Below are 24634 nucleotides of genomic sequence, written 5' to 3'. Positions count from 1 at the left end.
TCAGTGAAAACAAAGAGGTCTAGACAAACCATGAAAAATAGCCCCAGGTGTGTCCACATACTTTTGGACACTGCAGTGATCCCCGCCCTGCTTGTGTAAGCTTAAAACAGAACACGCAGACTTCTGTTAAAGATCTTTTTTTTTTTAATTTGCCCAAATACTTGAACTACAAGGACATAAGAACACCCTCAGCTATAGAAAACATCAAATTTTGTCAAATGATCAGCAGTACAAACTTGTAAAGCTTTGCTGTCTTAGATATCTCTATAAACCAACAGAAGGGAGAGAAGATACAACTAAAACAGGTGAATGAAACCAAAAACTCTCCCTGCGTGAGTGAAAAACTCACTGGCCTCAGAAATCACAGATGAGGGTTTGCCAAATTAAAGCACTAACAAAAAACGATAAGCACTCGATACAAAAACAGTATTTACAGGGAAAATTACAACAGTTTTTTTTTAACCCCAGTTCCCCTGGCAACTCAGTTCCCCAAATCCCTTTTACAAACTCCTGTTGATCAACATCAGCAATTGCTTTTCCTTTTCCCCTCCCCGAATTATTTAAATAGTCCACGCTGGTTTTTGTTTCAGACAGTGATGAGATTCATAATGGTCAAAATCAGTCCATTACTAACAGATTATTAAGTTGCCATGTACTCATCTGTCTGTGGACCCAAAACGACAGTCATTAGTCTGTTTTCAGGTAACCAATGACACGACAGCGCCGAGCAGAAAAATTACTGAAGACCTTTGGAGGAAAAAAAAAAAAAAATTAAAAGATTTAACAATATCTACATTCATGGTGTTGGTATGACGTCCCCACACAGGCACAAACATGCACGCTGCAGTCACATCATGGTATGCAACAGAAACAGTAAAAACAGCACACATTAAAGCAAAGAAACACACACACTCACACCCTCATATATACACAGTTCTGTGCAGGCATGCACACAAACTCACACAGAGGGACAGATTTACATTAAGTGCACGCTTTTTTTTTTTTTTGGGATTAAGCATTAGACTGAAACCCGTATGGATTACAGTCAATACCAATAAAAATTCAAAACTATTTTTCTTTTTTTTATGAAAACCCTTCAGTTCGACAGCCACAAAATGATTCCAGATGGATCAGAACACAACAATAAAAACAAACATTTTTAACGACTCAAATAAACCGTAAACGTAAAACGACAGTTCAGGAGGAGACACATACACCGACTGTGTGACGCATTCTTTAAAAACACAGTCAGACTGAGCTCTACATGAGGACAACAAGTGTTCTCCCTCCAACGACAAACTGCTCCGGTCACAGTAAACACTGTGTGTTACTGTCGGGCCAGAATTAACCGAGTCAAACAGAATTGTTCCAGACTGATGGATTAATGAGAACAACACGTCAGTTAAGTTTGATACATGACATATTTGAATGACAGACACATGGCGATGGATACAACAGCGTCTATACAAAGTATTCACCACCACTGGATCTTATATCTTTTACATCTCTGAGGCAGAGTGGATGCAAGTAGGCTTTTCTGACCCTCATCAACACAACAAACCTTCACAAACTGATCTAAATTAAGTCCCTTTAAAACATAAATTAAGTGATTACAAAAGTTTTGACAGGTTAAATGGAGGTCACTTAAGAATAGCAGTTGGACAATAAGTAAAAATAAAAATGTAAAGAATGTAATGTAAAGATATGTGTATAATGTAAAGAATAGGGCCAGTTTTGCAAAAAGAAATGAGATGAAAATGCAGCGTCCACATGTGCAAAGACTGATCCACAGACTCCAGGGTGTAACTGCTGCCAAAGATGAGTCTACTAACCATTTAGAGGTGAATACTTACGTAATCAATTTTTTTTGGACTTGCACGTAATTTAGATACATCTGCAGAGATTTGTTTTTCTTGTAACATTACTGGAAAATCCTGTGTGTGAATTCTCCTTAAATATTGCCGAATAAGGAGTCATTTTACACCACTGAGTAACAAATCATCCACTTGCTGTAAAACAAAAAAACATGAAGTCCAAGAGGGGGTGAACACTTTATACAGGCACTGTTACCTTTATCAATGAGAACATGGGTTAGTAACAAGTACTGAAATTTTCCAGCAACAAAGACATTCATAATGGCTTGATTTTTTTCCTGAAAAAATACCACCTCTTTAAGAACCAAAATGATAAAAATCTACATCATAAATTGAGAATAGAGAACAAATGCAACAATGAACTGGGAAGAAAAAAAATTAAAGGAAACATTCTGAAGAGTGCAATTTTCAGTACCCTGCACACCCCCCTCCCCCCCCTCGCTCCCTAAAGTGATCCGCCATACTATGTTCTTTGGCTCTATGAAGCCTGTTCACAACTCATGCCACCTTTAACTAATTACCAGAATGACAACAGAAACATTGAAGGGTAATTGAATACCCTCGACATTAAAACTCTAACCTTTAAACCACTGAACCTGTACGTCAAGATTGAAACCACATCAGAAATGTTCATGACATCACCAAACCAGTGGGATGCTGTTTTTGGCATAACATCAGCGGCCTGTGCTGTGAGATGACCGTCACACCTGGGAGGGAATGGAACTGATTTTGGACATACGGGCAGGGTGCCTCCATGAGTAGACCACCAACGCAGCAACATAAAAGTGGGTGAGTGTCAAGTGGATGAGGTGATGCAGGGGCTCCCTCTGGTGGTGGGAGGAGAGCAGGGTTGGCACAGTGGCAGAGCTCCCTTGACTCTTGGCTCAGCTCAGCGCTGCTCAGTTCATCTCACGGAGACGTCGACCCATTTCAGTCCGAATCCGAGTCCGACGACCCCTGTGAATTTGAATCGCTGCTGCTGTCCTCCGACTTGTTCTCCTTGTCTTCCGCCTCATCGTCATCGTCATCGTCGTCGTCTTCATCATCGTCATCATCGTCATCATCCTCCTTCTTTAAACAAACAATTAAAAAACAATATTTAGCACAATCAGCTTCCACTTCCTGTCATTACCCCTGCGTACTGGCAAAGACAGATGCAACTCACGTCATCATCGTCATCCTCCTCATCCTCGCTGGACGAGTCTGCCTCAGAGGAAGCCTTCCCCCGTTCGTCATCATCTTCATCCTCGTCCTCGTCCTCGTCCTCCTCTTCCTCTGTGTCCTGTGGGAGAGAGATTTTCAGGCATGGCTGACACACATCACTACATGACATCACTACGGCTGATACATCAGACAAGAAGAAGAATGAGAGAGTCTACGCTTACAGATTTCTTGGCCTTCGCCTTGGGGCCTCCTGGTTTTGCTGTAGTTCTTCTTTTCTGATAACATCAAACAGATAAAGTACAGTTTTAGAAACACGGTGCAGTTTCTTATCCAGCTTGTGACTGAAATAACTGACTTACTTGTGAGTTATATTCTTTGTAAGTGTTTCTCTCTTGCGAGGACAAGCTCTGTGGAAGAGCGAAAGTGTATGTTAGATAAGTCGGGGGTCCAACAAGTCTTGACAGAATGTCCCCTTTCCCCAATCAACCACTTCTTACAGCGAGCCACTGCTCCAGTTGGACTTTATACTGTCTCTGCTTCTCCTCCGCGATCTTCTTGTAGCGGTCTTTCTCCTTCAGTGGTAACCTCTGCCAACGGCTGCCGATCTCAGTCATCCGCTCCTTCATCGGGAGGTGATTCAGCTCTCCGTTGGACAGCATCTCCTGAGAGAACTTCTGATATCCGTTTCTAGAGAGTCAAAAGCAAGTGAAAAATCACAACTTAGAGGTTTCAGTACAACACACAACAGGCAGCACAGACAGGTAGGGGAGATGTGACAGACTTACGATGGTGGTTTCTTGGGTTCACCCTCAAACTTCATCTTCTTCCCTGAGGCAATGGCGGCAGCGGGTGAGCGCATCTCGCACAGGTCTCTCTGTAAAGGAGAAGTCGACTGTTAGCTCTCACTGGTAGTGTGAACACACCGTGGAGTTCTGCTGGACGTTGTCACTGAACTGACACTAACCTCATATCGTTTCTGGTCCTCTGCTGCCTTTTTGATCCACATTATTTTCTCTTTCTTCTCCATGGTGCTCCAGGTGGCTTCCATTGCTTTCTGTGCCTTGGGCCGGTCACTCTGCAAAGCACAGGCTCACATTAAATGCACTTGCAGTGAGAGTTTTACGTGTTTTCTACAACTTTACTGATCTGCACAAAATACACACTGAGCATGGATTTCTGCCTTTTTAGGACATGTACTCTTTGTATCACCTGTTAAACCAGTGTTTATAGTGTAACGGGCTAAAACAAGGCTACCAGTTTGTATTCTTGAGAGCACATGTCATGTGTACCTTAAATCTGGCCAGGTAGTCTCCTATGACGCTCTGCTGCCAGATGTCCTGGGCAGTCTTAGGTGGGTCCGGCAGACGACTGCGATCCTCCTTCTCCTTCTTCTCTGACTCTGCCTTCAGGACTGTTTCTAGACGTTTATACTTCTCCTAAATGATCAAGACAAGGAGATCATTACATGACATTTTGAAAATTAGATTACAAATTGTACATATCAGTATGATTTGCCACCTGTGATCTGCTCTATTACATTACCTTCTTCTTGTCTGGCAGCTCATTCCACATGCGAGCCAGGAGCCTCGTGAGCTCACTGTCAGAAAGGTCCGGCCGCTCCTGTTGCAGTTTCTGGCGCTTCTCCTCGGAGAAGATGAACATGGCTGAAATTGGTCTTTTGGGTTTCTCTGGATTGGCCTACAGGTTACGGAGAAAGTGAACATCAGAAAAGGGTGCTCTAGTTTCTTACTTGGATGAAATTATGTTGTTGTGATCAAAGTGGTAACCAAAAATGACACCCAGCACTGGAAAAAGCAGTTTGAAGAGTGTATATTTGATCTTACCTTTGCTTTTGAGGCCTTCTTTTTGGCGGCAGGACTACTGGCTCCACCCTTTTTAAAACCTATCTTCTCCTCAGACAAAACCCGAGTCTGCTCCTCCTCTGACAAACTCTACAGATCCATACAGAACAGAATATACATGTGGGAAATTCACACTTATATGAGAACACTGATGGCTGCAACAAAAAAGTGCTGAAGTAGAAACCAAAATATAACTTACACTGAGAAATCGGTTCATTTCAATTTCATACTCCTTCTTCCTCTGAAAAAGAGCAATTATAAGACTTTTAGAAAAAAAAAACTAAAGTACTCGTGTTTTTAATTATCACACTTGATGATTCTGGACTCACCTGTTCACAGCGTTTCTGGTAGGCGTCCTTCTCATTCTGTTTCAGCAGCTTCCACCGCTGGCTACACATCACCATACGCTCTGTGCTGGGTACATCCTTCATGCTCGACATCAGCTCCGCACAGAACATTGAGTAACCATTTCTGAAAGCACAAACACATTATATTTAAATAACTCACTCGCAGGGCCGCGGCCTACAACCAGCATTGTACAGATGTGTCAGCAGCGTTGACTCACGGAGGTGGTTTGTCGGGGCGGCCATCAGATTTGTCTTTGAGGTGCCTCTCGGCCTTGGTCAGAGTGGACTTGACGATATCCTCATTGGTCATGTTCAGCTCTGGGTGCTGCTGGATGTACTCCCTCATCGTCCCCTGGAATATTGCAAACACAGTGTCAAACTAAAGCAAGATGGACTGGATGTCATCATTGCTCTTAATACCACAACAGCCCTTGCATTTCAAAAACACACCACGCGGTGCTGTAGTCTTACCTCGTACAGTTTCTGCTGCTCAAGGGACTTGGCGATCCATTTGAGTCTCTTCTTGTCAGACAGCTGTGTCCACTGTTTGCCAAGACTGTCCTTAATGTCTTTGGTGGTCGCCTGGTGTCAAACAGGGAGAGTTAACATCTTTCAAATCGTACAATTGTGCATTTTGCATGTTTGTGTTGTAAATGCCAAAACATACGTCAGGGTGTGTCTTGAGAAAGGCCTTCTTTTCATGGTTATACCACAGCTGCTGGGGCGTCTTGGGCTTCTCTGGTGCATTTGAACCTTTCTTGGTCATGCTCTCCATAAGATCTGGGTGTTGTTCTCTGCATTTACACAACAGTTAAGCACAATTACCATTTTCAATATGCTGCAGGTGCATGACTAATATCCCCACTGTTCATAAATAATAGTAATAGGTAACCTCACCTGAACCTCATCATGCTGTGTACAAATGCTTCTTTGTCTCTTAGGAAGTCGTCAACATACTTTTTCTGTAGCCATGAAAAGATTTCTGTTAGAAATGAGTGAGTTGAGAACACTTATCAAATTTATTTTAGCTGTGGCTCAGGTGCTTTTGACTGACCTTCTTTTTGTCAGGAAGCTCCCTGTATTTCTTGGAGAGGATTTTCGTTAGGTCTAAGTTGCTCATCTCAGGGTGCAACTTTGCGTATTTGGCCCTCTTTTCCATGAAGAAGCGAAAGTATGGAGTCAAAGGCTTCTTGGGGAAATCTGGGTGTTTCTGTATATGATGAAGAAAAATAAATAAAAGTGTGAATTTTATTCATAACTGCTAATTATTCATTAGTCGATGAAACTGTGTGTTTTAACTCACCTTTATTTTTTTGCCCTTGTAAGGGTTCTTGATGTAGTCTTGGGCATCAAATATCAGCTCTGTTAGAGTCCGAAATTTACGAATCTGTGGTTCAGGCAGACAAAAAAGGTATTACAAATCTAACTTTCGAACAACAATACAAATACTACGTTACTCTAACACACTATACAATCTTAAAGTGGCTCACCTCTTTTGAAACCTCCTGCCACTTCTGCTTACACATCTCTGCTGTGAAGGAATTGAAAGCCACCTTCTGCCAGTCCAGGTGGGACTCTGATGTTTTATATTTAGTGAGGTCCTTTTGTGGCAGGGCCACTTTCATTGCCTCCAGCAGTTTTAAGAGGTCCTCCTGTGCCCACACTGTGATGACAACCAAAAGGAAGCAAAAGTTAAAGACATGCTAATCTGTCTACTAAATCACAAAACTAACTATAATACGATTTTGTGTGTCTAAAATGATGTCCAATTATCATTCTCATGAGAAAAGACATCCCTATTATGTCCATACAGTGACTGTTACGTATGCAATACTCATATTCTGGTATGTTATAGTTTCAAAGGGTGTCACTATTATATTTTCTGCAATGACCTATGAAGAGCATTAATAAAATATATATGACAGGCGTAATATACTAAGTTGTACAAAGCAGATGTATTATTGTGAAGGTGTTAAGGATGATCAATAAATGGTTTCCATACTTGTTAAAATCCCACCTTTGTCTTGGGTAGTTGCCTCCATTTCTCCATTCATTTGAGGGTGTGCTGTTTTGTATCTACAAAAGCAAAAAAGCAAAAAAAAAAAAAAAAATCACATAGCCTATCTATAACCATAACATTAATCATTAAAAAACACTGCAAATCGTAACAACTAGGTTCAGAAAATGCACCTAAAACCAAAAATGTTTTTATGTTAATGTTAATTTCATATGTATATTATTCATAAATGTTAAAAATGGTGATATGTTGGTGATATAAGAGTAAATCTGAGAGGTTTCCATGTGGTGGAATTTAAATTTGCCTCGACATAATGGTTTATGTTCATTACACCGCCCCTTAAACGTTTACGCTACATGGTGAGACATAGGCTATTGCTTGTGACGGCTTCAAATCTCAAATAACACTGCGGAGGGCTCCAACTAGCACAACTAGCTACGACAACAGCAGTCTCCGTCGAGCAAATTTCGCCAGCCGGAATTTAACGCATTAGTACTGTCCTTTAATCCACAACAAAAGTATCGTGAACACACAGGCGCGACCATTTTCTCGCCCGGTCCGCTCGGTAATGGAGGATTTTGTGTCGGAGCGGAGGTTGGGGAGGATCCACGGAAGAAGGAAGCGAATGGACGTGGACAGACAGGCAGCTGTAGGCGACCAGCTGACCACGGACGGGGGATCTGCTTTCGGTCTCCGACATGGGGGAATGGTGGCTTGGAAGCACTGCAGCCAAATGCGCCACTCGGTGGAGGCGCCTCATCACCGATGGATGCGGATCTAGCTCCGCCATAACGACCCTATAGTCTTCTCTTCACATGTACTCGCACTGGAGCACCGAAATCGACATGTTTCCTTACAGTTATTAAAAGTGTTTAAAGTGTGACAACAGCCAGTTTTATCCGGTTTCCTGTGTTGAATACTGGGACTTTACAGCAAAACCCAGTGCATTCTTCAGCGAGGCGTAGCCGAGCTGTGCTCCAATGATGGCGGCTGCTCGTTGTTCATCGTGTCCTTGATGGCCCCAGCTCACTGTGGTGTCCACCGTGTGACCTAGCTACACTCAAACCATCGATACCTACATTTATGTAACTAAAGAGCTGCCAAAACGCGAACCCGGAGTCGCTAGAGCATTTAATATTACTCAAATTTAATGTAAAATACAACATGTGTGGATGAGGAAAAAACTGGAAGCTGAGGCATTATGGCCAAGGGCAACTTGGTACACCAAATGAAGCTTAAATTAGACTTTTCTTTACTAATTTGACAGCCATATCTTTTTAAAAATGCTAGCATTTAATTTAAAACGTTAAGCTTGAATGCATTTAATTAGAATACCCTGTTTCCTGGAGGCAGACCTGGCTTTACGTTTCTGTTTACAACAATTGATTAAAAACCGTTAACTGTTATAATTATAGCCACCATTTTACAATGTTACATTTATGACAGACTCAACCGCGAAAAAAACCACACATTGTAACAAATTATCATAATGTCGGAGATGAATCTGATGGTGGTGGGTTGGAGAGACTTGCGGAGGCGCAGGAAGAAAGAAGAAAATGATAAAAATTGGTCAAACGTTTCATCCTTTAGCTTAGTTTCCGATTTAGTTTAATATTAGGATAACTGTTACCGGTTTCGGCTACATTCTCACGCGGTTTAACAGTACCGACATTTTTATCTTACAGCTCAAAGGAAACATGTTAACATCCGAGGCTGAGTGGCTTCTCTGGCGCGACAAACAGCTCCAGGTCCGCCATGCTTCAGCTCTGCTCTACAAGGAAACCTACCGTGACAAGGTCCAATGGCGCACTGCAAACACAGAAATACGGAGCTTAAACCTAAAGCCAGGGCGTTGCAGACTCCCTTCCCTCGATCCAAAAAGCGCATAAGCGAGGACAAGAAGGCGGGTTCACCGAGCTCGGTCGGTCGTCGGTGGTGCTGGGCTAGTCGGTGAGAGAGAGAGGGGGTGAGAGAGGGCGAGTCTCTGCACGGTGAGATATTAAACCGAGATCCCTGATGGCTAACCGAGAGAGGCGGCTGGCTGTTCCGCCAACAGCCGCATGGAGGTCTCGGCGCGGAAACCACCGTCGATTTCCCCCACGCAAATAACCCGGTTACAGCCCAAACAGACGAGTTTCGATGACGGGAATTAGCATACACAAGTCGCTCGGTGTAATTTTGAGTAAACACCAGTTACCTCCGGGTCTTATATCCAGTTTCTTCCCCGCTGTAGAGGACAAGAAATTCGGCTATGGCCGACCTCGTCTGTACCCAGCCTCAGCCGTTGGTTTACCTCGCTACTACAAAGACTCCACCGACCGAGCCGCTTTGTAGGAAAACAAAACCTTAAATGTTGGGTTTGCGGGTTTTTTAACGCTCATTCCGGCTTGTTTCTCGCGCACTCTCACCGTATTATGAAACCGAGCGGCTGTTTTGTTGGCTTACCTGTCTCTCGGCTCGAGCCTCGGTGTCGTTGTGGAGGAAGAAGGGGAGGGTTGAACGATAGCCAGCACTGCGCCGTCGGTCCTGGGCTCCAGTCCCCGCAGAGATGGTCCTTCCCCCCCGCCTCCATCTCACTCGCCGTCTCCCTCCACTCAACGCGCAGCAGCTCCTCTCTCTCCATCCAACCATTTCGCTACGCGGAGACATCCATTTTTTCCGACCTCGCACCGTTGTTTCTGAACCCAACCAAGGGCGATTATTTTTTACTCCCGTAGGCCGGTCATGTCTGATCTGCAGCCGAAGTTTGCACCACGAATGTTTGATCAGTTGCATTAAAGTTGCGCTAATGGTTGTCTTATTAAAGTGCAACCAGCTCATCTTACATTTAACTTAATATTATTAACATTTATTTTTAAAAGTTTACCCACTAATTTTCTCTCATCAATGTCAGATTTCCACTTCAGACAGAAGTGTCCTAAAGGTCTTCAAAGCAGCCTCCATGCATTTTCACATTGCTCGATTCCTCTTTTAGCAAATACTAAGAGGCTGTTTGACAGCTTCATTTTGGCCCAGCATGTTGTTTCTTTTCAACTCCACCTTGTGTGTTTGTGGGCGGAACCCCCGGCCGTCCAATCCAGTCAGGCCGATTCAGGGGAAAACAAATGACTTTCAGGCACTCGGCCTTGTTAAACTGTGCTGCGTTCCCTTGCTGTCGGAAATATTGCCATCATCGCACAGGATCAGGCACAGACCTGAAAGTTGACTGCGTATGTGAGAACCAAAGTTTTCAAATAAATAAAAAGACATAATGAACAAATGTATAATATAAAATATGACCATACATTGGTAAATGATACAAAGCACTCATCTAATTGATCATATTTTGATCTATTTTCACCAAATTCTAATTTTTGTAAATAAGTAAATTCTGCTGTTTGCTCATTCAGATCAAAGCAGTAACCACCTGTACGTTCTACCCTGTTTGTCTTAAATGACAGTGAAAGACTTTTAGATGAAAGTAGCTTTTTGAATTCAAATAATAAGAAACCACTCAAATGAAATAAAGCTAACTTGTCAAAGTAGTTTGAAAGTAAGCAAAATTATATAACTTTCATAATAATGAGCAGGGCTTTAAATGGTATTGCATTTCACAATTTCATTCTTAATAAAGTCTAATTTATTCACACTTTAGCTCTGCATATGACACACTTTCATGTGTTTCTGCAAAGCATTTGTATGATTGAAGCTTCCCAGTCTGTTTTGTAATTCTTAATCTTTACTTAAGCACATATCATATGGTAATAGTAGTAGCAGGTGGGTATATGCAGGTGTACAGGGTATACCCACTTCTTGTTTGGCCATTTACAGTACACCAAAAAAACAGTGGAACATATGGGAGAGTATACCCACTTCATCCTCTGTAACATACCCATCTACCCAGAAATACACCCACCTTCCTATCACCCTACTTCCAGCCCCTTTGCTTGGACCAAACCCATCTTTGAACTCGGCCTTCATTTTGAAATCAACACCTGTAAAGTTTCATGACTGCATCTTGCACGGTTGTGACGTTATCTTGTTGACAAAGTTTGTCCACAGACAGACAGACATCTAAACACCTGGTAAAATTGTACATGCCATGACACAGCACATAAAAATGTCATGCTGTTTAATTTCTTTCCTCAGGACTGGAGTATTTACATCTGCGTTATTGGTGTTTTCTAAGTGGGAGTGCCGAGAAGTTGGAGATTACTTGATAACCTTGAAGGCAGCATACAGCTAAGTGGCAGGCGTCTTGCTTCAAGTGAACACCCCTCTCCTGTCACTTGTAAGATAAAAACGATAGAAGTTAGTTGTGAGTGATGTGAAATACTGTATCTTCCAATGCATTCATGGAAACGTGCACTTTAATGGATGTTTTTATTTTTAATAAAGTGAAAATCCTTCCAATCCAATCAAGCATTTACTGTACAGTGTTTCAAACACACAAACACATGAACAGGCACAACAAGGCACATTTACAAATAAGTTTTTCCCTGATTATATGCAACAATTTTCTCAAAAAAAAAAAGAAAAACATTTAATCATCCACTATCTACCTATTATTAATCCTATTTTATAATCATGGAAGCAAGTACACACTTAAAATCAGATATAAGTGCATTACACATATTTTTATACAAATTCTAAACAGGTCAGCTAAACAGAAAGCAAACGTTCAGTTCAGTAAACCATACATCAAAAATTATCAATGAGACAAACTTGAGTAACTCAATTTAAAACAAAGGAAATGCTAATGGGGACAAAGGCAGGTAGGACAATCCCATGGAAATTCATTATATGTGCATGTGTAAAGACCTGAATAGATTAAAGTTGCTTAACTTAAATAATGAACATTAAGTCAGGTGGAATCACACTCACAGATCTACAATGCAGCATCACTGCTAGTCACTTTAAAGCTCGTGTAGTTATGCACTAAAAGAAAAAAAATCTTAAAAATGGATTTCCCTCACATCTTAAGGGAAAATACTTCTCATTTAAATAAATCAATTTTTTTTTCCTAGACAAAACATGATGTTGCATATCTTGATGACAATATGGACTGTATTATTGGTTCTCTTGTGGTTCAGGGTCTCACACACACAGACTCAGCTGTGGAAATGATGTATGTTTTCTAGAAATGAGAGGTAATTTCCTTTAAAGATAAATAATAATAACAAAACAGAAAAGTTTGCAACTGTGTACGTTTACAAATACATATTGTGAAAGACACCTGATGTGAAATTGTTACATAATTACTGGCAGTTTGTGAATGAAACATGGATGATATGGTGTTGTTTATGGCAGAGGGGACTCATTGTACACATCTACCCCAGGTTCCTCCTCAAACGTCACTTTGGCATCATCTGCGTCCAGCTGCAACACGAACATATCTGGTTACAACTGAGAAACCTACACATCAAATAACATGACAATGTGTGCCTGAGATTGCAGTGAATGTAACAAATACAAAGAGGTACTTACACATTTCATCTCAAACTTAGAGAAGAGTGTGCCAGTCATGACCATGCGTAGAGGGACGGTGAGAATGAGAACAAAAGGCAGCGCCAGGGAGAAGGGACTAATCTTCACCATCCACAGGACAGCCAGGCACACGAGCTGGATCAGAGTGAAGAGATGCATCCGCAATGTGCTCACCTGCATCAGGGACAACAGATAAAAGTGTTAGCAGGGGAGCACAGTGCCAAACACTAACATGGAAATGTACAAAATACTAGTTTCTGTTTACAGGGAGATTGTCACAGATTAAAAAAAAAACACTGAAATATAAGGACAAAGTGACAGTCCTGTGCATGAAAGGTTTACCAAATGGGTCTACAGAGCATAGGTTTAGGGGTCAGGGGTCCATGAGATACAAAATGGCCACAGGGTGAAAAAAAAAACTACCGTCAAAATATGTCAAACAACTACAAAGAGATGGAAAATGACAAGAAAGAGACTCAAAAAGACCAAAAAAGATACGAAATGACCACAAAGAGTCACTATATGAAAATCAGAAGATGTGGAAAAAGCACAAAAAAAGCTCGGAACAACCTCAAATCAACTACAAACGACCACAAGAAGAAATGAAAGGACAGCAGTAAGTCTCAAAACTAACCAAAAAAAGTTAAATGATCATAAACAGATGCAAAATGACTGCAAAGAAATTCAAGAAACCACAATAACATACAAACAAACAACAAAAAGATGTGAAACGACTACAAAGTGGTGAAAAATAACCACAAAGACATGCAAAATGACCAAAAAAGACATTAAAGAACAGCAGTGAGACTTAAAACAACCAAAAAATGATGTGAAAGATCTATAAATAGATTCTATACAACCACAAAGAGGCACCCAATGCCCATAATGTTGAATTTAAACCTCCCTCGCTCACTAGCAACAATATAAAATAAGATTATTCTAAAGATATCTCGAGCAATGAAGTCTTTACAGCAATGTGGGGTGCAAGTTATTGCAAACATGTGAAACTAACTTTGTATTTTCAAAATGACTCATTTCCAGACATAAAGGTCTCTCAACTGAAAAAATTTAAATGTTTGCACTTAAAGTATGTTTGAGGAGGCTGCGTACCCTGGTAGCGTAGGCATCAGGGGGATGGTATTTCTTTGGTGTAATCAACAGAAGCATCCTGTCCCACATCTGGATTCCACTCAGAGAAGTGATACCCATGTAGAGAAAGATGCCGAACAAGGCTGTCATCGGAATCATCTTCAGAATAGGTTCCATGAAAATAGAAACACCTGGAAGTCACAGAAATTGGATGAATAAAGGGAAATGGTAGTTTATTCTGAGACTGCTGTGTCCGCACCAGTACTGTGGATGGCTGTACCTACCAACCATGATGGCCACAAAGATGCCACTGATCCTCTGCTCTATCACCTTCTCAATCTCTGGTTTGGGGCCTTTGCTCATGACAGTGAGTGCGTTGGCGTGGGTGACAGATCGCACAGTGGCAGCACTAAGCCAGGGCACTCCAAAGATAGAGGAGATGCCCCCCATGGTGACCAGGAGGAGAAGATCAAAATGGAAACCGGATCCTTTCACCATCTTCCTTTCAGGTTTGCTTACAATCAGCCTGGTAATACACAGAGAGAAAGAAATTTACCAAAAATCTCATCTTAATTTCAGTATTTCAATCTTATTTTATTGTTTATGGTGTCACCTACGTAGTAATCTGTGACTCCAGGAAGATAAGAATGAAGACAAGCAATGCTGGTATACAGCAGGCAGCCATCATCCAGATGGGGAAAGGCTGTTTATGTCCCATGGGGTTGATGAACCAGCCTCTGGCTTTGGGGTTGCTCACCTGAATGCCTTTTGGCACAACTAGTTTCTGCAAAGGGTGGAAAAAGTTAGCGCATTAGAACATAGTTTGAGTTAAGTCAAAAAATAAAAGAGGACTATAACAAGGAACATAAACTTTATCTTCCTTTTTATGTACATGGAGTGAGTTTTCAGAGATGTTTAAAAGACATGATGATTAGTTCTGTTGAATGAATGTTGGTGATACACAAGCAGTGGACCTATAACTGATTTTTTTGCCTATTGGTGTTTACTCGCTTTATGACAATCTCCAACTGAAGGTCATACTCTACATAACTTTCTATTTACCAGTGTGTCCTTGATTATAACCATTAATCAGCGAAGTATGTTATGTTATCCATAGTCAAGATCTGGACCAAAGTGCACATTTGTATTTACACACATGATGTGAAATGCTACAAGAAATGCCATGATCCATGGTCACTTTAAATATAAAATATTACAATACAATGAAATAAAATATACAATAGAAGATATAAAGAGAATAAAAAAATGTTTTCATTAAAATAAAAAAATCAAATAATTCTCCGAACATTTGAAATAAAAGACCCACCAGGCTCAGAATCATTGACCTTAAATGTGCTCCAAACCATTAAACAATAACTGGCATAGAAAGCCATCTTAATGTGGATGATTTGTCAGTTACCTATACTGTATACAAAACAAAACATTTAGATATACTGTATCTGAATGCACATTATGTTCGGTTTAAAGGGGCAGTTCACCCCCAAATCGAAAATTCACATTTTTCTTCTTACCTGTAGTGCTGTTTATCAGTTTAGATTGTTTTGGTGTGAGTTGCTGAGTGTTGGAGGTATTGGCTGTAGAAATGTCTGCTTTCTCCTCAGTATAATGGAACTAGATGGCACTTGGCTTGTGGTGTGTTTAGTGCCAAGAAAGACATTTGAAAAACTTAAAAGTAACATCGCTCACCAGAAATCACAACCCAGTTACTCAAGATAAGCTACAGATCTTGTTGTGAGCAGTTTCATGTAGAAACTATTCTCTCTAGTCTCTACCAAACTACAGCCCCACCAACAAAATCACTTTGAAGAAGGAAGTGTGCATCTACAGCTAGCTCACCGAGCACCACTGAGCTAGCTATCATTACAGCAGGACGCCAATAATGCTTACATCTCGCACTGTCTCAAGTAAGAGTCTCTTGTCCATGATACACGCCTCCTTCTGCGCGGTGGTATGGTTGTTGGGTGTAGTTCGATAGAAAGAGAATATAGCTCCTATTTGAAACTTCTTACAAGAAAGGTCTGTGGATTATCTTAAGTAACTGGGTCATGTTCTCTGGAAAGAGATATTCCTGTCGAGTTTTTCAAATGTATTTTTGGTGCTTTGAGCACAACCCGAGTGCCATCTAGTTCCATTATGTTGGAGGGATGCCCGACATCTCCAGTCTGATATCTCCAACACTCTGCAACTCACACTGAAACAATCTAGATTGAGGACTAGCAGTGCAGGTGAGAGAAAAATATATATTTTTGATTATGGGATGAGCTTTCCCTTTAAGATTTTTTTGTTTGTTTTTAGCAAAAATATGATCACTGTTAAAAACTTACTTGAGAGATGATTTAACTCACCACAACACCACACCTACCTGAGTGTAAGCATCCTCAATGCTGATATCCACAGCAATCATGAAGAAAATAGCAATGGGGACACCGAAATCTCCAATCAAACGACGGAGCTAATGAGACAGAGAGGAGGTCAGTATCACAGAATACTACAGAAACTTTAAAAAAAACATCTCTGGACATAGAAAGATGATCTTACTGGGCCGGGGAAGTAATGACTATTCTTGAACATGCGGAGGAAGTACGCAATGAAGAAGCAACCAAACATCAAGCACATAGACAGCAGGGCAGTGTTGGGGTAGGGCCTTTCAGTCTCCAGCTTACGAATGGTTATGTTGCCATCGGGATGCTTCTCCACATGCTCCTTAATGACTGGGTGGAAAGGGTTGTCCATTGTGTCGTTCAGATGTTCGTAGTTCAGAATCAGAGGGTGAGCTTTGAAGATCTGAGCAAGAGGAGATGAGAGGTAAGAGGAAGTTAGATAAGAGACAACACATGAGGTGATTACAGGGAAATGGAGTCTGTGATGTGAAATGGATGAAAATGATGAGGTGAGGAAACCTTGATAAGTTTACTGAAGGTCTCATAGATGAAGATGAGAGAGATGAGGATGGAGAAGATTTCCTGAGTGAAGCGGGAGATGAATCTGACCAGGAAACTGCCTTCCACAGCCACAATGATGACCACGATCACTATCAGCCACATCCCCACCCAGACACGGCCTACAATGTACTCAATGTGCTGGGACTTGCAGAACTAGTATGGAATAAAGAAAGGAAGGTAGATGCTAATGAAGAAAAAATATCTAATTAAAGATTAAGATTGAGTTTTGAAATCCGTTCAATCATACGTACAGCATAAAAAGCTTCCTCAAACACAAGCAGTGGTCCGGAGAATCCGATGACAAGGACAGGCTGGGCGGCGACGAAACAGAAGATGACACCCTGGATGCTGGTGGAGATCATAAGCTCTGACACGCCCATCATTTTGTCTGTTTTGTCAGCTAGAGTCAGACAACAGAGAAAATTATTATTCATATATAAGGTTAGTTAACTCCTGCAAATTAACTGAGACAGAGAAAACAAACACGTCTCTCCATCTGAAACTCTCTTTTACCCAGAAGTCCTCCGAAAGTGATGGCTGGGGACAGGGCAGCAAAGTAGATGAAGATGATGGCAGCGAGGACCTGAGGGTTCAGAGCATCTGTGTAGTCACTGATGTAGTGGCGGTAACGGCGCTTGATGTCCTTCACCATCCCACCGAAGGGATAGCCTGTGCGGGCCAGGGGGTCTTCTCGCGGCTCCTGTGGAACTTTATCAACTGGACAAACAAATCAGACTGACATTAATATTTATAACACTAGATGTGCCTTTTTCTATACCTTCACAGTATGGTCCAAGTCAACTTTGACTTGGCCTAAGAATCCCCTCATAACAAGTGTCTATACAGCAACAATCAAAGCAGTGGTAGCAGTAGTGGGAGACCAGATCAATGAACTCTTGGACAGAAAGTCTTGCTTCTATAACCTCAGTCACTAAAATGGCAGCTCAGATACCTTCATAGTCATAAGACCCACCCAGCCCCTCTTTTGATCTCTGTTGATTGGTTGGGATTTGATGGTTTGATGGTTTTTAGGTCATAAGTGCTATATCGTAGGCAACTGCACTTGCTTGAGTTTCTTGAAGACGTTTCGCCTCTGATCCAAGAAGCTTCTTCAGTTCTGGAACTGAAGAAGCTTCTTGGATCAGAGGATTTGACCGGTATCCATTGAAATGGATTTTGGATCAACCAGTGTGGGTCAAGTCAAGGAAGATGGCTTTTGTGAATCTTGAAAACTGTACATGCCATGTCTGTGTTTTGTTTTTTTTTGATGGGACAGTAGTGACAGAGTTCAAGAGGGACCCCTAACACTGTCACAAGAACTGCCTGTGTTCCCACCACATTTGCCCAGGTTCCCACTGAGTCACTGATACCTGCAACGTTACAACAAAACCCCTTAAAATAAATTACTTAAAAACATGTCGGTGAAGATTCTCAGTCATCCAGGTCATGGTACTCATAAGTGCTATATTGTAGGCAACTGCACTTGCTTGAGTTTCTTGAAGATGTTTCGCGTCTGATCCAAGAAGCTCCTTCAGTTCCAGAACTGAAGGAGCTTCTTGGATCTGAAGCTTCTTCAGTTCCAGAACTGAAGAAGCTTCTGGAACTGAAGAAGCTTCTTCAGTTCCGGAACTGAAGAAGCTTCTTGGATCAGAGGAGAAACGTCTGGAACTGAAGTTTCTTGAAGACGTTTCGCGTCTGATCCAAGAAGCTCCTTCAGTTCTGGAACTGAAGGAGCTTCTTGGATCAGACGCGAAACATCTTCAAGAAACTCAAGCAAGTGCAGTTGCCTACAATATAGCACTTATGAGTACCATGACCTGGATGACTGAGAATCTTCACCGACATGTTTTTAAGTAATTTATTTTAAGGGGTTTTGTTGTAACGTTGCAGGTATCAGTGACTCAGTGGGAACCTGGGCAAATGTGGTGGGAACACAGGCAGTTCTTGTGACAGTGTTAGGGGTCCCTCTTGAACTCTGTCACTACTGTCCCATCAAAAAAAAACAAAACACAGACATGGCATGTACAGTTTTCAAGATTCACAAAAGCCATCTTCCTTGACTTGACCCACACTGGTTGATCCAAAATCCATTTCAATGGATACCGGTCAAATCCAGATATGACAACAGTGTACGAAAATATGTAGAGCCTGTATGGAAGTATAATGTTTTTTAAATATAATAGTCATATTTTAGGCTAAAAGAATGGTATTTCGGGTGTTTTTACTGCCGTCAAATGTTAAAACAGGTCAAGTTTGACCCGCACAGTATGTATGGGGGTTAGATTGTTTTTTAAGCATTTTTTAATTTCTTCAGCAAGGCTCCAATTGCCTATCTGTTCTGATTTTATTGTTCTCTGTGTGTAAGTGAATACATTTTAAAGGTGCTGTATGTTAATGATAACGCTGATGTTCTCAAAATTAAGACCACATTTCCCATAAAACCTTGTTGGTTCCAAAACAGCACAATCCTTCTTTTTAATGCCATGTGCCCTGTCATGTTTAAGGACTGAAGGGTTGAGACTAATGTGAAAAATATTATTGTATTTCAGTTAAAGGGATGAATTTATGTAACAATTGTAGTGAGGTGCTGAAAATATGTGTTGAACACTTTGTAAGTATAAGGAACAGTGCTAACCTATGACCCTGTCACCAAAGGCAAGACGGCTGTCAAGGGGACGGACTCTGTCAGTCAGCATCCTCCTCTGGAAATTGATGATTGGGTCAAGCATCGCCTTATCTTGGATCTCAGTGGGAGGGATCACGATGCTGCAGTCCATGAAGTCTGCGATGGCGTTGGTCAGATCCTTGTCAGTCTGAGCCAAGAAGGCCTCCAGACAGAACACCTGTGAGACCAGAAAGCTTTTTACTCACCTGCACTAAACAAAGTTGGCTTCTTTTCATCAGTGTGTGATCTCATTGCTAAAGCTACATGCTACTGAGCTATTATTTTCCTCTCTCTTACCCAGTCAGCCATTAAAGCACCCATGGCACGGCCACATTCACTGTAGTCTATCCCACTCTGGCTGGGCCCCACCAGCGCAAAGACGAAACGAACAGGGACAGGAGACTCCAGCGAGGACTCCATCACAACAGAGTCCCTCAGCCTCACAAAAGCCACCACTGGTTTCTGCAGGGTGTCCAATACACCTATCGAAAACACTCGTTTAGCCATATCTGCTCCAGAGTCCCACATGAGGACACACAACTGCATCTGAGTCACATAAACATACCTGAGAGGACAATTGAGGCCTCCATGTTGTCAGAGGTGTCTCTCTGCAGAAATAATGGTGCAGTAAATGTCAAATCTGTTATGTTATTGCATGGAAATGGACAAAACTATATTAAAAATGTATACCTTCTTGGTGACAGAAAAAGTCTGCATCTCAATGTCTCCAGTGGGACCAACCTCAGCTCCTGCAGACTGACTGGAAGGACAAATAAAAGGAGCATAAGATGCATGCTGTAAACATTTCTATGGCCAGCATCTTGTGGAAATAAACAGAAAAATAGTGTGTCTTGTGCGTCCTCTGGGTTACCTGCGTCTTAAGAGCAGAGCTCTCAGCAAGTCATCACGATCAGAGAGGCGAATCTCATTCATGTTCAGAAGTTCATCAACCATCTTCTCAGCCACAGCAGATAGACTGCTGGCATTCAGGTCGAGGATGACAGCACCTGAGTACATTTGAGTTGCTTTTAATTAATTCATCAAACTAAAACAAAGCTGTATTTTATCGTAATATAGGCACTGAATTCCAATTCATTGACAGTTCCAATGTCACCTGTGACCATGGCCTTGCGGAGCTGGATCAGGCTCTTGAAGGTGAGATGGGAGACATGAGCAGGACCCCATTTTCCTGTGGCAGGGTTAAAGTTCTCCTCATAGCCCACCCAGCGGCCGGTCTCCTGCCAGGTGCTGCCCTGGAGCTCATTCAGCTCCACATAGGCCTGTAGTAATACAGTGTGGTAAGTTAACAAACACACCAGAAGATAATGCTGGTTTACATTAGTGAACTTTTATATCTGATAAGCGTGAAGTATGTCAACTAACCTGAGCATCCCCTCTTGTGGTGGCGTTGGTGTTCAGGTTCAGATAAGCTGAAATAAAGAGACAGAAAACAGTTTGTGGGAGAAGAATTCAGATCCTGTGCTGAAATGTACTTAAAGTATCAAAAGTAAAAGTACTCATTGTGCAGTAAAATGTTCCCTGTCAATGTTTTATTATGATCATCGTATGTTTGTCGAGTGGCTGTTCTGTGAGAACCATGTATCTCTAAAAAGTCAACTTCTCATCGTGTCAGAAAAAAAGCTCTGTTTTCAGCTTTGTGACAATGGTTTTAAAGAGATGTGGTGGAGTGGAGGTAGAGTACAAATACTCTAAATTTGAACCAAAGTACAGTGCTTGTGTCAATGCACTTAGCTGCATTCCACCACTGGAGTTATATGATTTGTGCACAGATTGCCTGAGAGGGGAAACCTACCCTCTGAAACACTGGGGATGACAAAGGCCTCCATGGCTCGCTCATTCTCCTCCTCCTGCATCCTCCCCTCCAGGTCATAGATCTGGCCTGGTGGAGTCCTGGTGGTATAGAGAAACACAAATAGCTATAAAGACTAGGGATGAGCATGAGTGCTTCTTAATGACGTCTGCTTATTTAAATAGCAAATGGACCTGCAGTTGTATCACACCTTTCTAGTCTTCCAACCACTCAAAGTGCTTTTATTCTACATGTCACGTTCATGCTACCATACAGGATGCTACCTTCAACTCAGCCCTGATAGGGAGAGGAAATTTGGGATATCATTTTGGAACATGCGCTCCCATAAGTCACTTAAAAGCCTGTAATTGTGGATAGCAAGTGACTTAAAGTCCATCCAATTACAGGTATCAGTTTAGACTGATCAAATTTCCTTGACTGTCAATTTTTGCTATTAGTGCTATTCTCTTCTTGGCCACAAGAGGGCACGACTGATTAACATATATTATTTCACCACTGACTGCTTGTTTAACTGGGTTTTGTGCCCCGAGTTTAGACTCCAGGGCATATTTACCACACGCTGTATAAAAATATCTCCTCCCTTCGAGGATTGGCTCAGCCTTACGTCACCCATGGCCCTCAATGTTGATTTCACATCATGTGGAAGTTATTAAACACTTTCTGAATTGTAAATAATCATTCAAATCAAAATCAAAGTTATAAATATGTCTGTGAATTTCATTTTTGTTTTCTGAGAGCAAACAAACTGAAAAGCAAAATCAGCCAGTCCATCTCTATTATTCAAAGTAGCTTCACCCTGATTTTATTCTAATTTTGATTAATATTTCATAGTTATCAGATAGATTGAATGCTTGCAGGTAATAAGCATGGGAATAGACCTGACTTGAGCATACCCCAGCCTTAGACCTGCATCTGTTAAGTTTTAATTGGCCACTTGGGGGCAGTACAAACAAGCTGTTGACATAACATTATTGCCTTTAACAGTTGTTATGGTGAGCATGTTAGCAAACAGTTAGCTGTTTACACTCAGTGAACACATTAGCGTTATTTGTATAAGTATTCTGGGCCGTCTGATGAATGTAAATCAAATTTTCTCTCTGGTTTTTAGCTCTGTGTTTGGTCTCCACCAACTTTGATTATATCAGAGTCTTTAGCTGCTACATGTACCACTTTGTTCATGAGCCAGCCTGATGAGTGGTGGGATGGGAGTGTAAAGTGGGTTCATCAGAATGTATTCACTTAAAGAAAATAACAAAACATTAAAGTAACGGCCCACCAAACCAGAACAACAAGAGCTAAAATGTCATTGTTACAACCATTGATCAAAGCAGCTTAACTACTATAGCCTACCTACTACAGCTTAAAAAATATATATATATAATCACGGGATTGGAGGGACTAGTTTGCACACCTTGTGAGCACTGCCTGATATGCTCAGTTCAGGGCAAGACAGACCTATTAGCTTTGTTTTATAAGAAACATGATGCAGAATCCCAGTGTACAGTCACAGTACATATTCAGGTAACGTACTGCTTAAACAGAGAGTGCAAAATGCGGACTCACAGTCTCACTGGAGATGGGAGGGCTGAGTCGTTGTCTTCATAGGACACGTCACTGCCCTAGTCAAGAGGAAAGTTAAAGAAGTAGTCATAGAAGAAAGTTGGATGAAAATTGTTTGATAAAGGGAAAATATATATTGTTGCAGGAATAACCGAATACATCAAACTCCAAACTCTCCGTCCTGACCAATTTCATAAGATCTTTTTCCTCTGTGAGATGTTGCACGATATTTTGTACCAATTGTAATGCTGCATGTTGTACTGTTACACTGTTAGATGTTAAAGGAAGCACGACTAACCTCAAAAGTGAAATGGTTATCCATTGATGTTTTTCAGATGTTGAACTCTCAGCTACTTGTATGCATTCCCTAAGACAGAAAAAGTGATAGAACATAAAAAAACATGTAATGACCATATGAGATACAACACAATTAGAAATAACCAGTGTCTCATTTGGGACCATTAAAATGAAAGCTCTTCTTTAACTGGTGATTTGTAAGTTGTGAGTTTTGACATAATGAGATGCAACTACATCTTCCAAAGCACACAATTTGCAATAAATACATGTCATATTTTTGTAGCAATCATAGTAAAAGTATCGTTTATTTTGTTGTCAACTAGGCTAAGCCACTACAGAGACCAGTAAGGCCTGCTTTGGGCCTTTTTAAGGCAACTTTGATGAAGATGCCGTCATCTACCGCCACAGAACCGCTCTGCGTCTGCCTGCAGAGCCGCAGCTCAGGACAGATAGTGAACCAGCTGGTGAGAATGTGAGCTTCGTTATATTTTCAAAAGAAGATGTACACAGCCTTATCTTTGGGTTACACCCTTCTTTAACCACAGACCTCTGTTCTCTTCAGTAATAGTACAGTAAAAACTTTTAAGTGCAGCTACTGTAATAGCCAGTAATAGAAAACTGTTACAATCAGACTCAAATACTCTAAATTAACAGTATATTTCTCAGAATGTAGCATAGCATGTTGTTTTTACTTGACTGCATTTCAATTTCACAAACAACTGAACAAACCTAACTTTTTTTCCCCCAAACTGCAGTTGAAAATATTTCTCATCAGATAGCCTAAATAGAGGCCATTCGACTTCACATTTACTTTACACATGCACAACATTGAGTAGGACATTCACAACCATTTCTTGGTACCAATTCTTCACATGTAACACTGAGAATAGACAGCTATTTTAGCCCAAAGCTAAAATAAGCAGGTGCAATATTCCTAAAAGTGCAATGAATTCAGAAAATCCAAAGCTGACAATGCCACTTGAGCTTGACCTCAAATAAGTAAAAATGTTTGAATTGTTTTTAAACAAAATGTGCCCAGCAAACATCATAAAGATTAATATTCTTTTCTGAGAAAATAATTTTAGCTCAAGAAAATAATTTCATCTAAACTCCCGCCCTTATTTTACTAGCATGGCAAAGATATTAAAGGTTAGAGTACGCTCCTCTCCTATCAAGGTGCATTCAGATATCCATCCATTTTGACCTTTACTCTCTAGTCCAGTAGTACCACAAAGTTTGTCAGACCCCTGTCCAAAGAAAGCCACACCCCTACCTGCACGCAGGTACTCCCACCTGGTCTCCAGCACTGGAAACAGCAGATCTCTGTTCTGTCAGCCCACACGAGCCTGCTGATAAAGTGAACCAGGGCAAACGAAAAGATGAGTACAGAAAGAGGACGAGAAGAGCGGGAACACCCATATGAAACTACGTCGACCCTAAGAGGTGCCGTACCTCACAACCCCTCTGGTTGCTGAGCAACATGGCGGGGGGGTTGCGGG

General features: G+C 41.4%; 2 protein-coding genes across 9 annotated transcripts; both read right to left on the bottom strand.

The window, feature by feature from the left end:
• Positions 1-126: 126 nt before the first annotated feature.
• On the bottom strand, positions 127-10262 carry ubtf (upstream binding transcription factor). 7 transcript variants are annotated; one of them, XM_078161356.1, is made up of 21 exons: positions 10135-10262; positions 7265-7323; positions 6738-6910; positions 6551-6634; positions 6302-6457; positions 6145-6209; positions 5915-6041; positions 5719-5829; positions 5466-5599; positions 5230-5371; positions 5100-5141; positions 4883-4990; positions 4581-4736; positions 4328-4474; positions 4003-4113; positions 3824-3912; positions 3536-3725; positions 3398-3445; positions 3260-3313; positions 3040-3156; positions 127-2945 (listed from the first exon to the last, which is right to left on the bottom strand). In XM_078161356.1, the coding sequence occupies exons 2-21, from the start codon at positions 7299-7301 to the stop codon at positions 2805-2807; spliced, it is 2232 nt and encodes a 743-aa protein (XP_078017482.1). In that variant the 5' UTR covers positions 7302-7323; positions 10135-10262; the 3' UTR covers positions 127-2804. The 7 variants fall into 7 exon arrangements, with proteins under 7 accessions (XP_078017482.1, XP_033501618.1, XP_033501621.1 ...); XM_033645727.2 differs by lacking the exon at positions 10135-10262 and adding an exon at positions 9710-10125 and having other exon boundaries at positions 7250-7323; XM_033645730.2 differs by lacking the exon at positions 10135-10262 and adding an exon at positions 9710-10125.
• Positions 10263-11607: 1345 nt separating this feature from the next.
• Positions 11608-24579, bottom strand: slc4a1a (solute carrier family 4 member 1a (Diego blood group)). 2 transcript variants are annotated; one of them, XM_033645726.2, is made up of 21 exons: positions 24429-24579; positions 23137-23205; positions 22842-22897; positions 21261-21358; positions 20831-20877; positions 20562-20727; positions 20319-20454; positions 20138-20207; positions 20013-20055; positions 19745-19929; positions 19418-19625; positions 17296-17499; positions 17034-17182; positions 16741-16935; positions 16379-16624; positions 16203-16292; positions 14437-14603; positions 14104-14345; positions 13841-14010; positions 12731-12904; positions 11608-12622 (listed from the first exon to the last, which is right to left on the bottom strand). In XM_033645726.2, the coding sequence occupies exons 2-21, from the start codon at positions 23158-23160 to the stop codon at positions 12545-12547; spliced, it is 2748 nt and encodes a 915-aa protein (XP_033501617.2). In that variant the 5' UTR covers positions 23161-23205; positions 24429-24579; the 3' UTR covers positions 11608-12544. The 2 variants fall into 2 exon arrangements, with proteins under 2 accessions (XP_033501617.2, XP_033501616.2); XM_033645725.2 differs by having other exon boundaries at positions 24409-24570.
• Between the last annotated feature and the right edge of the window lie 55 nt (positions 24580-24634).

This window comes from Epinephelus lanceolatus, chromosome 18 (assembly GCF_041903045.1).
Source record: "Epinephelus lanceolatus isolate andai-2023 chromosome 18, ASM4190304v1, whole genome shotgun sequence".
NCBI lineage: Eukaryota > Metazoa > Chordata > Actinopteri > Perciformes > Serranidae > Epinephelus > Epinephelus lanceolatus.
This window is presented reverse-complemented; position numbering and strand designations above follow the sequence as displayed.